General features: G+C 39.5%; 1 protein-coding gene across 16 annotated transcripts in view; it reads right to left on the bottom strand.

Moving 5' to 3' along the window:
• LOC119851151 (E3 ubiquitin-protein ligase RNF138) overlaps positions 1–12,916 on the bottom strand; it is a 69,625-nt gene extending 56,709 nt beyond the window's left edge. For 2 of the 16 annotated variants that reach the window (XM_043507914.1, XM_043507915.1), the window contains exons 1-8: positions 12,388–12,867; positions 11,350–11,476; positions 10,139–10,304; positions 8,448–8,563; positions 6,794–6,865; positions 6,232–6,337; positions 5,273–5,380; positions 3,482–3,553 (exon numbers count right to left, since the gene is read on the bottom strand). In XM_043507914.1, the coding sequence (XP_043363849.1) occupies positions 3,485–3,553; positions 5,273–5,380; positions 6,232–6,337; positions 6,794–6,865; positions 8,448–8,563; positions 10,139–10,304; positions 11,350–11,476; positions 12,388–12,508 (885 nt within the window). In that variant the 5' untranslated portion in view covers positions 12,509–12,867 and the 3' untranslated portion in view covers positions 3,482–3,484. The other 14 variants (XM_038392041.2, XM_038392044.2, XM_038392045.2 and 11 more) reach the window with 14 other exon arrangements.
• Between the last annotated feature and the right edge of the window lie 299 nt (positions 12,917–13,215).

The following is a 13,215-nucleotide window of genomic DNA, read 5'->3' on the forward strand; positions in this document are numbered from 1 at the left end:
AACCATAACTTCTTCACATATCTTCCCTTACAAAATGTTGCCTTGTCCAAGTAGATATACGGCTTGTATACACACAGAGTTACTCCTGATCAACTCCATGTGTATACACTCTTATTCTGGAATAAGTGTCCATACGTGGAGTTAATCAGGAAAAATTAACGTGGAACAACTCCATCTGTAGACAAGCTCTTAAGATATCTCTTCAGCAACCAGATTTGCCATCTTTGCTAATGGCTTCAAGGCCACTCCTACCACTCCCTTTAATACATTCTGCTTTTCCCAGTGATGACCCATGGGATAGCTGTAGTTGAATCTGCAAATAGACTTGGAAGCATACACCTCTCTGCACTGCACAAACCAGTCTTGTGTTTCTAGCCTCAAAACTGAATGAAGAACTTAAGGTCTCTGTCACTATATTGATAGTGACCAGTTTGGAAAGGATCATAAGGTCAAGCCAATATTAATTAGCCAACAGGACAGGATATTAGTAATGTACATGTTTAAATATTTATCATCATTTAAACTGTGATGCCACCAGAAGTAGGTATAGAGTTCCTGAATTAGAATCTCAAAGGACGAAGTAGAATCAAGAGAACTGGTTCTAATCCCCAGCCTTATGACAAGTTCCTCCTTGTTAGAGAGTGAAGACACATAGAAAATAAAGTGTTTTAATAGAAAACCAAGAGGGTACAATTCAAGCATCAGACACAGTCTTCAACATCAGTACATTAGAATGCGTTAATAAAAGGGTTTCTCAACAGCACGCTTCCAATAAAATTTGCACATTTTAGTGCAATCACCACCAATACACAGCCTCCTCATGGGTACACTTGAGATGCAGAGAGGGAAAGAGAATGACAACAGCAGTATAATATCTGACCAAACTGCTTCTTTTCTTGTCATTCATCAGTTATCTAAAACAAACGTAGTTGGAGGCTGTCTCACCATAGTAAAAATATAAAACCTTAAACAAGAAAGATTTGCCAATATACAGTTTACCATATGCAAAACAGGGAAACAACCCAGCCATTAAGGATTTTTATACTGCATTTAAATACACAAAATAGAATGCAATAAATGAAAATTACTGTTCAAAGATTAAATTCCTTGTAACATATTCCAAAAGGATTTGTTATTTTTAAAATATGAATTCAAATCTCAAAACATTTAAACTCTGAAATAAAATTTTAGTAATCACATCAAATGTGAATAATTATTGCTGTAACAGTAGAAGGATTTTAGTCTCCGAGTAAGTGTTTTAAAACATACGTAATTTAAACTACAGTTCTCAAGACATGTTCAGGTAGCTGAAATGACTTGTTCAGAGTCAATCAGGTGTTGCTCTCAGAATGATTCAAATAATCTGTACTGGCTCTAGGCATTTCTTGCCATCTCCACTATATTAGTATTTTGTTGACTCTGAGAACAAATGTATGCATAACTAAACTTTGAAAAATAAACACATTCTATAAGAAGTGTTCACAGTAGAAGAGTCAGCATGTTCTGAGCTTTTTTTTTTTTTTTTTTTTTAAATTACAAACTTTTTAGCAGTGGAATACCTTGAAATTTATTCCCCCCCTCTCAAATTTTGTTTAAGATATTGTAAACAGGCTGGAACTTTAGGGGATCTGTGAAACAGCCCATTCCTCTATATTTTTGGCAATTTAAGCCTCCAGGAGAGATAGTATATTATCTGTTTACACTTTCAAATAGAGAATACACATTTCAAATAATTAGTATATATCCGGCTCTATAGCTCTATATATACACCGCCCTCTCCCCACCACCCCACGAATGGACCACAGAATTAGGTTTCAATTTAGAAAATCTTTACACTGTAGGTTCTGGTCTTTACATACATTCCAGTCTGGATAGATCTGGAATATGAAGCATTTAAGGAAAATGCATTGCATTCTCCAGATTACTTTGTTTGGAAATAGCATCACATACCTTTTAGGAGGAGGTTTTCCAAAGGCACAAATGAGTTAGGCACCTGAACGCCATTTGTACTGTTGCTTGTGCTTAGATAATACCACTACTCAGATCACTAACTGCACTGCAAAATTATTGGATATACTCTTTTTTTATGTACACAACACCCATGTACAATAATGACAGTTAGGGATATGGGTTGGGGAAAAACACTTGGAAACATCCTAATTCTCTATACACCTGATAAAGCCATTTCTTAAGGGACATGCAAGAGAACAAAATAGGGCTTTTTGTTTCTTTTATATGAAAGGTCCAAACTTAAAAATAAAAGCTTGTGTTTTTAAAAAATTGTGGGAATATCAAGTCTTGCCTTCCCTGTTTTTATTGGAGATCATCTTGGAGGTAGGGAGAACTAGAATAGGAACTTCTGCAGCCCTTAGTGTAAGGTATGGAGATAGTGAATCTTCTTAGGGAGATCCCTCCCCCCGTCCCCCCCCAACTGGTTATTCAGGTTTACAAACACGTTAAAGTTTTAAAACAATGACTGACAAAACATATATCAATGCCTTGATACCAATTATGTCCTAATCCTACCAGTTTTCAAGTTTAATGTCTTCCCTGTTTTTCATGGTAGATACAACCTGGATTTCTAATGTAACTAACCAGAAAAATAATTTATAAAGGCAAAACACTCTGGCCTTTTTCATGTATCAAAAAGAGACTTTCTCTGAATGTTATCCTTAAATCATTCACAAGGCTCACTGTCAAGTAACACAAGCAACAAAGCACTTCCTCTCCCCCCAATTTGCAGGATGTGTGGGAAGAGCTCATAGCCCCTCAGCCCAGGAAGCAAGATGTCCTATTTTAGTGATACCCCAGAGAAATAACAAAATAGAAATAATTTCCCTCAGGCCATGATATAGCATTCCTTCTTAGCGATGCAAGTGAAACCAATCTGCTCTAAAATGGTGCACTATTGAAAACACCTATTTCAACTTTCCATAATGGCCACTCTCACTTTTATTGTTAGAAATTACGGTAGTAAAAATATCACTGCAGCTTTAAACAAAAGTTACACACAAATATTCGAGGATATAATTTTGAAAATGAAACCATGACTATAAAAAGCAAAGTGCAACACAGCATCTTCGCATCTGATTCCCACCCCCCACCCCCGAATTTGGCATTAACAAAAATGTAACTGCAAGATCAACAAAACCATGAAAACATACACACAAATCAAAAGACACCAGTGAATAGCTCCAGCAAGGTCCCTACTTAAAGTAAAAGAACTCTACTCTCAGTAAAATGACTTAACACCTTTCCAATAGCTGTACGATCAATTATGAAGAATTAAGAAATATAGTAATAAAATTTACTCCATTTTTGTCTAATCAAAAAACATTTTAAAAACTCTCTCGTTCTTGGAAAAGATATTTAACCTGAAAAAACAGATACTGAATTCCCTTTTTATTAATATACATTTCAGATTACTGATTGGATTCATGTAGTTTTTCCCTCAGAGTGCAGTAAAATGCAGAGGACCTACACTTTAAATATTCACGTGACAAGATTCTTCAACAGCATTTTGGTACTGGGTTTCTTCATCAAGCTGAAGATTCTAAACACAATAAGACATTTGATCAAAAACCTGACAAAAGCTGCACATACTTATCAAACTGTTTAACCCCATCCTGTTCTTTGTATTATTTGTTGCCAACATATGGTATTGTAAATGGCAGCTAGATAAAGAATCTCTTATGTTACAATATATGCATCAAGAACAGGGTGGATAAAAATCAATGATTTTTTTAAAAAAATAAATTTAAAAACAGTTTTATTTAAAAATTGGATTTTTTTGATAAAATGCTTTTTGAGGAAAAAAAGCTCTCATCATGGAATAGGAATTATAAATTCTAATTCTACAGTATGAGACAATATATTCATGTAATGTTTAAGAAAAGTTTTTGTAAATGAATTCCAATAGTTCATGGATTAGGGACCCAATCTTAAGGGGTTTCAGAGGTGTCTGTATAGAAAGATTAACCTAAATAAATCTACCCACCCAATGGGACTCAGTGCTAAGTCTAGAAGATAGCATCGGAAATGCTTAGTTTTGCAGTTCTCAAACTGTGGATATGTGTCTCAAGAGATAACATACTTGTTAACAGCAAAAACATTTTTTAATAAATAAATAAATAAATAAATATAGAAGTGAGAAATAACAGACCTCAACCTTACTGTCCCTCTGCACATTTCTGTACACAGAGTCAGTCCTTTATCACTCTCTAAAAGTTCAAAATTTCAAAAAGTTCAGTGAATAGAAGATTGTTGGGGGCAGAATAGATCTGGACAAGAAGAAGTCTGCAGATAAACGTGAGAAGGAAGGGACAGGCAGTGGAAACAAAAGTGAAACTGTTTGAGCAGCATATTCCAGAAGTCTTGAGGTCTTTCTGAGAGTAGCCTTCATTGATTTGAGATCTACCATACCATTCTCTTACAAGAAGGGAAAACCTAAAATGGCAGCAGGCTGTAAAAGAGACCCAGTTTGGGTCTCCATCTATCTCTGACTTGTGAAGAATATGTATTAAGGTTATAACAACCAACAAGAATGCACTTTTATGTAGAAATCCAAGATTAAATTGAGTTTTCTGACTTCCTGATTTAAATCAATTTGATTTAAATGAAATCCACCCTGATCAAGAAGGTTGGCTAAACACTCAGTACTATATCTTACACAGATACCAAAGAGAGACGAAAGCAGAGGAGTAGAACTCTACAGCCTAATGAACCCAGTCCATCTCCTCTCCCTGATTTTATTGTGGGCTAGTTAGCTAGGGAGATGGATTCTCTACCATATAATTCTTATGAGAGGGTTTTCAGGCAGCCAATATACCACTAGGACATCAAAGGTGCACCCTAAAACCGTATAGTCAAGGCCTCTGATTGTTGCTTTGCCAACCAAAAGAGAGGACAGACACCATAAAGATGGCAGTCTGGAGTCTGTCACACTTCCCTTGGGAATAGGGGTAGTCTTGGGCAGCTGTGCAAGGCTGAAATTAGCTTTGTGCAACAACCTCGTCTACACTAGATGGGTGTTCAGCATGATTTAGCAGCATCTGTTGCCAATACCCACTGTCAATAGCAGTTACTGTTTATAGTGTAGACAACAGTTTAGAAGTGGCCGAACTACCTCTGCAGGTTTCACAGCAGCTAAGCATGTAAAAGTTGCAAATCTTCTGTGGGCTCTGCAGCCACAGAGGCTAATTTAGTACTTTCCTTCAGAGAGAAAAAAGTTTCCCATTTCTCTGAAGAGCAAGAAAAAAGGAAAAATGCTTACCACAAATTCTCCATAGTCAAACTGGTGTCTTAGATTTAGATGGCTAACAAGATTTCTAGTAACCTGACTGGGATCTGCCCATGGGAGAGACACACAAATTGGACAAATCTAAATTTGAAAAAATTATTAAAAAAAAGTATTAGCCAATAATAAGACATCATTATATTGTGTATTCTATGTAAAACCTGAATCTGATACTTATCCACCCACAAAAGTGAATGTACTAGAGTTTTACATAAACAACATTTTGAATGTTACACAACTTAAAATTTTCCAGAAAAATATGGCGAATATTTGAGATTGTAAACTTGAGGTTTAGTCAGTTTTTTTAAAAGAGGTTAAAAGTAGTTTGTTACTACATCTGCCTGTAAGTCCTCTCGCCAATTTTAAATAAAAAATTCCTGTATTTTAAAAAAATTATTCTCCCTTCCACTCCACTGTTTGTGTGGGTCTTGCACACAACTAAGGTGCAAGAGGAAACTATACAGAGGAAACAGTGAAACGGATTACAAAGAGTAAAATAAAAATATCTTTCCCTCCTTATCTTTTGGTTTTAGAAATTTTAGGTTTCATATGTAATAGTAAATTACAAGACAAATAAGATTTTTAAATTGACAATGTTTCTATAAGTAACAGCAGTTCTGGTTAACAGACCAGAAAATAAAAGCATCAAGCTTAAAAAAAAAAAAAGTTTACATTTCAACTCAACACAGCAACTGAAACTAATATGACAAAGAAAAAACAAATGCCTTATGACTGAAGTGAAGTAAGAAAAGTTATGGTTGACAGGGAAATGTTTTTGAATGAAAATCCCTTCTACTTAACTACAGTGTCATCAGCGCAATTCTTAGAGCATAATGCTTGTTTGGAACTATACGAGTCCATAGAAATAAACTATTACTCTAAATAACTAAAATAAGGGGAGTTTAAGTGCTTACATTGAAAATATATATACTTACTACAGGAACTATCTGATAAAGGTGTCTATTGTTACAATGATCCAGTAGGTGTTGCCGGGTAAAGTTGGTTTCCTGACACAGGGGGCATTTGAATGTGGGATGTGCACTGGAAATGGAAGTTATACAGTATTATATGGATCCATTAAAACAGAACTTAAAAGATAACAGAGGGAGATAACAGAACATCTGCTGATGTTGTCATTTCCTTTATTCTGACTACTAACAAAAAAGGCTTTCCGACGCCACTTTGCTAAATTGTAAATTTCAAGCAAAACTGTATATTTGTGTGTCACTATGTATTCTATTAAGTTAGGGAATTTAGACAATTGTTCTCTCTTTTTATTGAGGCCATACAATGCATCCTGGAGATTCTTCAAGTAAGAAGAAGTAACAAGAACACCAGATTCTTACTGATAAACCTGCATATACATGAATCCAAGGATTTTTTTTTTTTCTTAAAGAAGTATGTCAGTTTGAATTGTCATCTCCCTACTGGAAATATATCTGTAACTAAATATCGACAACTTAATCACTTTTACAATATTGAATTGAAGAAGCCTACCTTGCATCTCCCTGAAGTGTCTGAAGATTAGCCATCTCTCCGTTATCAAATGTAGATGTATCACTCCTATTACTTTATATAAAATATTAGACAAAGTATACAAGTTTAATTTGTTTTTGAATACCTAGCCCCCAAAAATATATAGTGGCTTTTTTCTAATTTTGTAAGAAAAAAAATCCATTGAGTCCCATTAATTGTAAACTTATCATATAGGTAGAACATATGGTAACCATATATAACATGACAAATAATTAAATATTCAGAACTTTTTTCTTTTGCACCACGATGTTATTTTTCACTTGGTTAGCATGATGAACTTTAATAGAATGCAGAGTGATTTAGTATGAAAATAATGTTTAGTATATGCTTATCCATTCAACAGCAAGACTGAATTTTTGGGGCAGGGAAGGGAACGGGAAGAGACAAATAGCTCCAATGGCAATATGGACTGTGTAAACAGAAGACAGGCTGTTTTCTAAAAGGCATTAGACAGCTGTTTGCTCAGGATGATACTTTACAACAGTAGTTAAAGGCATAAATCCTCCATAATTTGAAACTGTAGAAATGAGTTTCTGCAGTTTGTGCACACAACTAGGTACTTCATACAGCGTGTAATGAGCAAGAATGCTACTTTCTTTAAATGCAGGTTTTGACCATGTATGTATCTTTAAATTAAGCAAGGCCAAATTGCTCAACTATGCAAATGAGCCCTAAGAACATGCATATTTACAACTGTACATTTGGCTAAAATAAACCCTACTACCATTTGTATGTCTTATATCATGTTAGACACGGGAATTGTGTGTGTGTAATCTGGTGTGCAGTAACATGACAACTTCTAGAATATTTTTCCAACTCAACCACTTCAGAGCAGCATGGCGTGACAGGTATGTAAAATACCAACATCTGAGCCCGTTGCTATATATTCCTCATTCTTTACCACAGATTCATTTGAAACTCAAATGGATTTTTTCCCCCAACTGGCCAAACTACTGAAAATAAATGGTGATAAACAAAGGTACACAGTATGCATAAGTATCTACTAAACTAATTGTGAATTCTGAATGCCTGGCTTTGTTTTTACTCCAGTATTGGCAAACAAGGTTCTTTAGCCTTATGGCTTGCAACTGAGAGAGGGTAAATGGCATCTGGTTATATAATTTATAAACCAACATGTAAAGATACCAAAGGGCTATTATTCACTTTCAAGAAGATTAACTCAGATGAGTCAAATCTGAAGACAAAATCCTAAACAGAAGACAGCAACATTTTGAAACAAGAGGAGGCTAACCGACCACCTATCCATTTAAATAGTAATAAGAATCAGGAGAAAAATAAAACTTCTCTAAACCTGAGAGCAATCAGACTTGCTATAAAGCAACTTGTTCAATTGCTGTTAAGGCAAAAAAACAGTTAGAGGTACTCACACCCTTTAGGGAAGGCTTCTGGAAGTCATTCCAAAACATGCTGTAGAGCACTTTTCTAAATGCCACAGATTGAAGAATAAAGAACAGGATCTAAAGGGTGTTCCTAGAGAAATATTCATTTCTGAAGCGTAAGAACTTAGACAACACTGTTTACAAAAAGAAAAATGTGCCCTAGAAAAACTATTTCCCTTTCACAAAAGAAGTATCTGAGTCATACATTAAATTACCTGTTCCCTGTTGAATCTTGGGAAATCTGAAAGTTTGGAATAACGGATGGAACACCATATTCATCCTGATACTTCTTACATGTTTTATAATGGTGTCTCATGCGAGAAAACCTAACCTGTAAATGAAATTTCAAACCATGTAGATATTAGTGTAACTAGAACATCTGGAAAAATTATTACTTCTGCCAACAAATAAAACAAGGCATGTAAGAAAGGAAAACAGAACAACTCTGTATAACAATATATTAAATTCTAATTCCTCTTCTAATGCAGTTTTAAACAACTACATTCTGTATCCACTCATCTAAGCATATAACACTTAACATATTAGGCATTATATCCAACTCTTGATACAAAAGAAAAAGGCACTATGGGGTATTCATTTGTTTTAAATGCACCCTTTCTCTTCAGCAATAATGTATTACTTTGTGATCCTAGCCCTCTTGCCATTTATGTAGTCAGTTACACCTCAAACTAACATTTTCAGGGATTCCTATTGTCAAGCAGGAGTACGGGCTCCCTTGAGCACAATGAAGAGCTTCACAGAAGGAAGTGAGAGCAAGACAGCTACAGATAACAATATGTCCAAAGGTTCTAAGAACACATTATCTTTCACAGATAGTATGCTCAATTGACTTATGTAAGCCACTTTGTTATTTCCAGTCTACCAGTTTGCAATCGAGTGTAAATGGCATTTAGTTTTATAGTTTATAAACCAGAATGTTTAAATGATTCCCTCACCTTATCTCATTTTAAACAAACAGAGATCATGAGTAACAAAGCACCAAACTCGGTACCAATAGAGGATCTCACACACTCCTCTGAGACCCAAGACTTTTGGGATTTAAATGCTTCATAAACAAAACCTATTGGGTAAAATCCTGCCTCCATTTAAGGCAAGACTCTTATTGACCTCAATGGAGCCAGGACTCCTAGTGTTCTGAATATTAGTGATCTCTTTACCAAAGGGAAAGCAGAGAGATTAAATATGGTAGTTTACTGACATTTGTATTGCTGTTTGCATTTTTTATTTTTGGACTCTTCTGCTGTAAATTTGAGCATTTTTTAAAAATATAGCACATTATGAGCTCTTCAGTTATTTTCTAGTTGTATGACATTTCTCATTGTTATATTTCAGAGTAGCAGCCGTGTTCGTCTGTATTCGCAAAAAGAAAAGGAGTACTTGTGGCACCTTAGAGACTAACAAATTTATTAGAGCATAAGCTTTCGTGAGCTACAGCTCACTTCATCGGATGCATCCGCTGAAGTGAGCTGTAGCTCACGAAAGCTTATGCTCAAATAAATTTGTTAGTCTCTAAGGTGCCACAAGTACTCCTTTTCTTTTTGCTCATTGTCATAGTTATTCATGTTCTCTTGGCATGTTTTATAGTTTTCATTCATTCCTCTCAATTATTTTAACTTATGGAGCACTATCACTTTGGCACTTTATAAAAAAAAAAAAATTGCAACTTTATTTCAGCAGCCACTTTGCTCTGATTTCAAAGTTTGTTTGATAGCTAAGGACCAAGTTCTACTTCAGATGCAGGAGCATGCACACCTGCCTCACTTTGGGCTTGATGTTGCAAGTCTTTAACTACTGGCCATTAATGACACATAGCAGCATGAAGGATCAGGTCCCAAGTAAGGAAAGTTTATTTACTTGTATTAAGTAACTTTTATGTTTACTTCACCTGTTTTTCACAGCATCTACAACACCCAGAAAGCTTCTTCATGTTGTTTTCAACATCTAGAGCCCTTTTGGGACATGATCTTTCTTTTTTAGTCACGGTTCCCCGGCACAGAGGACAATGCGTTCCACTTTCTCTGATTGCTGTCAGGAAACATTTCCTGCAGAAGCTAAATTAGTTTAAAAAAAAAAAAAAAAGTTGGGTAAGTCAATATTTTCTGCTTTAGCATCGAGGATAGTTGAGTAGCTATATTATAAATTATAAAAATACTAGAGTCAGGCCTTGAACCAGCAATAAGTTCTGCAGGGTAAGGGTCACTGGCTGAAGTCCTCATAAAAACAATATAGATCAAAAGAGGTAAAGTTATTATAGAAACATAATCTCAAGTTATGGGATGTTTGGCAATTCATTTTACACAGAGATTGTACATTTTAACTCCAGTACACCTGAGTTGTATAATTTGAATGATCATTAATGAGATAGTGAACATGTGACATTGAGGAAATTATCAGATGCTCATGTTTATTGCTAGACTAGTAGTAATACAGCCCAATACTGAAGCCTTTCACTCATGCAACTGCCCCCATAAATTCCAATTTGTTGGTTTTTGCAGTCCCCCTTACCTCCCATATATAAACAACGTTCTTCTCAGTGTCTGTGTTGATTTTTAAAAGGAACACTTTTGGGGTAGTTTTGGCAAATTTCTACTTCGTAATTAAACATTTCTCAGAAGTAACAAATACTTTCTGCAGCATTGTGAATGACAGCTAGAAAATGAAACTGATGACACTCTTTCCATTTTCCAATCTGAGAGACTAGCCAATGGAGAAGAAATTAAAGGTACATATTAAATAAGATTTGTAAAATCATTTCACTTCTAAATATGTAAGATATTAATAATACAGGCAAGGAATTTAAAAATATATTTTTCACCTGATGGTTCTTTCACTACAAATGAAACGAGGATGATAAAAGTTCTGAAACACCTCATAAGCAACCTAAATTTAGCATTGGCTAGAGGTTTATTATCAGCACAGTGGACTGGAAAAGCTTTAAAAGGTCAGGTTTTACTGTATGTATCACAGGGCAGTAGACGCTGCTCCCAGGCCAAGTGCTGGAAAGCTGGGGGGAAGAAACAAAAGGAACAACAGCTTCTCAGGAGGCTAGAGGACTAGCACCCATCGAGGGGAAGGCCAGGGGCAACTGATACCTACACGTGTTGGCAGGTTACCGTCCTCACAGGCGTTTTGAACACCTCCTGGCACACGGGACAGTAAAAATCCTCTTCATTGAAACAAATTGTGGCAGGTTCCTCGGCCATGGCCGTGAGTCTTGACGGCTCTGGGGGAGTAAGGGGGAAATCACTCACTCAAGGAGACACAAGTCTTAACCCATTTCCCCCTTGCGGGGATGAAGGGCGCCGGGGGGGGGGGGGGGGACAGGCCCGTGCGCTCTGGTTGGCAGCGTCCCCCGCCAGCTTACTTGGAGGGGGCGCTGCTGCGGGCAGCTGGGGCAGAGGGTGCTCCCACTAACCAGGGGCAGAGCAGCAGGGAGGGGGTGGTGGCCAGTGGGGAAAGGGGGCTGGCAGGCCGGTCCCTGTCGCAGTGAGGACCCGGGCACCAGGGGGCGGGGAAAGAGGCCGCGGCCCGAGGCCAGGGGCCGGGACGGGACCGGTCTCCCCCCCCGCACAGGCCCTGTCTGTTTCCGTCTCTCTGCCGGGCCCGAATGGCAGCGGGAAACGCCCTCCCCCATCAGGGGCCGAGAGCGCGGCCCGCGGTACCTGGCGGGGGCCCCCCGCGGGCAGGGGCCGCCGCTCCAGTGTCTCGGGGCCTCTCAGCCGCAGCCCCCGCCGGACTCCATGCGGCAGCCGGGGCTGCCGCAGCAACCGCTGCCCCGGGGCGGGGTGGGCCGCGTTTCCATGGCGATTACCTGCGGCGGGCCCCGGCGGGATTATGAAACAACAAGCGCCGCGCCGCGCCCCGCCCCCCGCCGGATGGCCCTTGCCGGACAGCCCCCTTCCCGCCACCCTCCCCCCCCCGTGCCGCGCCGCGCCCGCGTCCCCACCCCTTGGCTCGAGCCCCTCCGCCGCTGTCAGGCCCCGAGCTTCCCCTTCGCGTCGGCCACGGAGGGGCCCCGCCCGTGACAGCAGTTCCGGCGCCCTGGGCGCCCGGCCGGTTCAGCCCCCGCCGCTGGCCCCGAAGGCCTCTCACGCCAGGGGCGAGCAGCGCCCGCGTCCCGTGGGAGTGACTTGCCTGGCGTCCGCGCGGGGGCCAGCCCAGCCTGGCAGCAGAGGTGCCCGCAGCTCCCTCCCTCTTTTGTTTCCTGCGGTGTGGCTTTCCCTGGGCTGTTGTCCTTCCCGATGGATTTGTCCATTGCCCCTGGGTCAAGCGGAGTGGGCAGCGATCGTGCGTCTTCGATGGAGAGTTAGCTCTGATTTCAGCCTCTGTTGTTGCTGCAGTGGTGCAAACCCCCAGGGGTATGGCGGGGCTCGGGCGTTGGGTGGGCAATTGACTGGCGGTACTGAACCCTTTTGTAAAGGCTAAGCGGGCGCTCTCCAAATATTTGCTCCAGGAAGCGGATATGTACCCTAAGTTAACTAGCAGAGACAGCCTCCAGAACTGGTACCTTCTGCGCACTAGGCATTGGCCCTGGGGCAGCTACGCTGCGGTGGCGGAAATTGAAGCTAATTCCTAGCCTAGACTGGACATTGATGCTGAGATCTCAGCATTCTCAGCTCTGACGAGAGGGAACGGGCGATGTTCACTATACAGCAATAATATGCAAGATAATGTGGCAGTTGTAGGAGTACCGAAGAGGGGAATTACAGCTTCTGTGCACGTTGCTTAACAGGAAACTAACTGGCGGTGTCTGCAGGTGGAAAATGAGGGGATTGTTGGCCAGCATGGACAAGAACATAAGAACGGCCCTGCTGGGTCAGACCAAAGGTCCATCTAGCTCAGTATCCTGTCTTCCAACAGTGGCCAGTGCCAGGTGCCCCAGAGGGAATGAACAAAATAGGTAATTATCAAGTGATCCATCCCCTGTCGCTCATTCCCAGCTTCTGGCAAACAGAGGCTAGG

The sequence above is a fragment of the Dermochelys coriacea genome, chromosome 2 (genome assembly GCF_009764565.3).
Source record: "Dermochelys coriacea isolate rDerCor1 chromosome 2, rDerCor1.pri.v4, whole genome shotgun sequence".
Taxonomy (NCBI): domain Eukaryota; kingdom Metazoa; phylum Chordata; order Testudines; family Dermochelyidae; genus Dermochelys; species Dermochelys coriacea.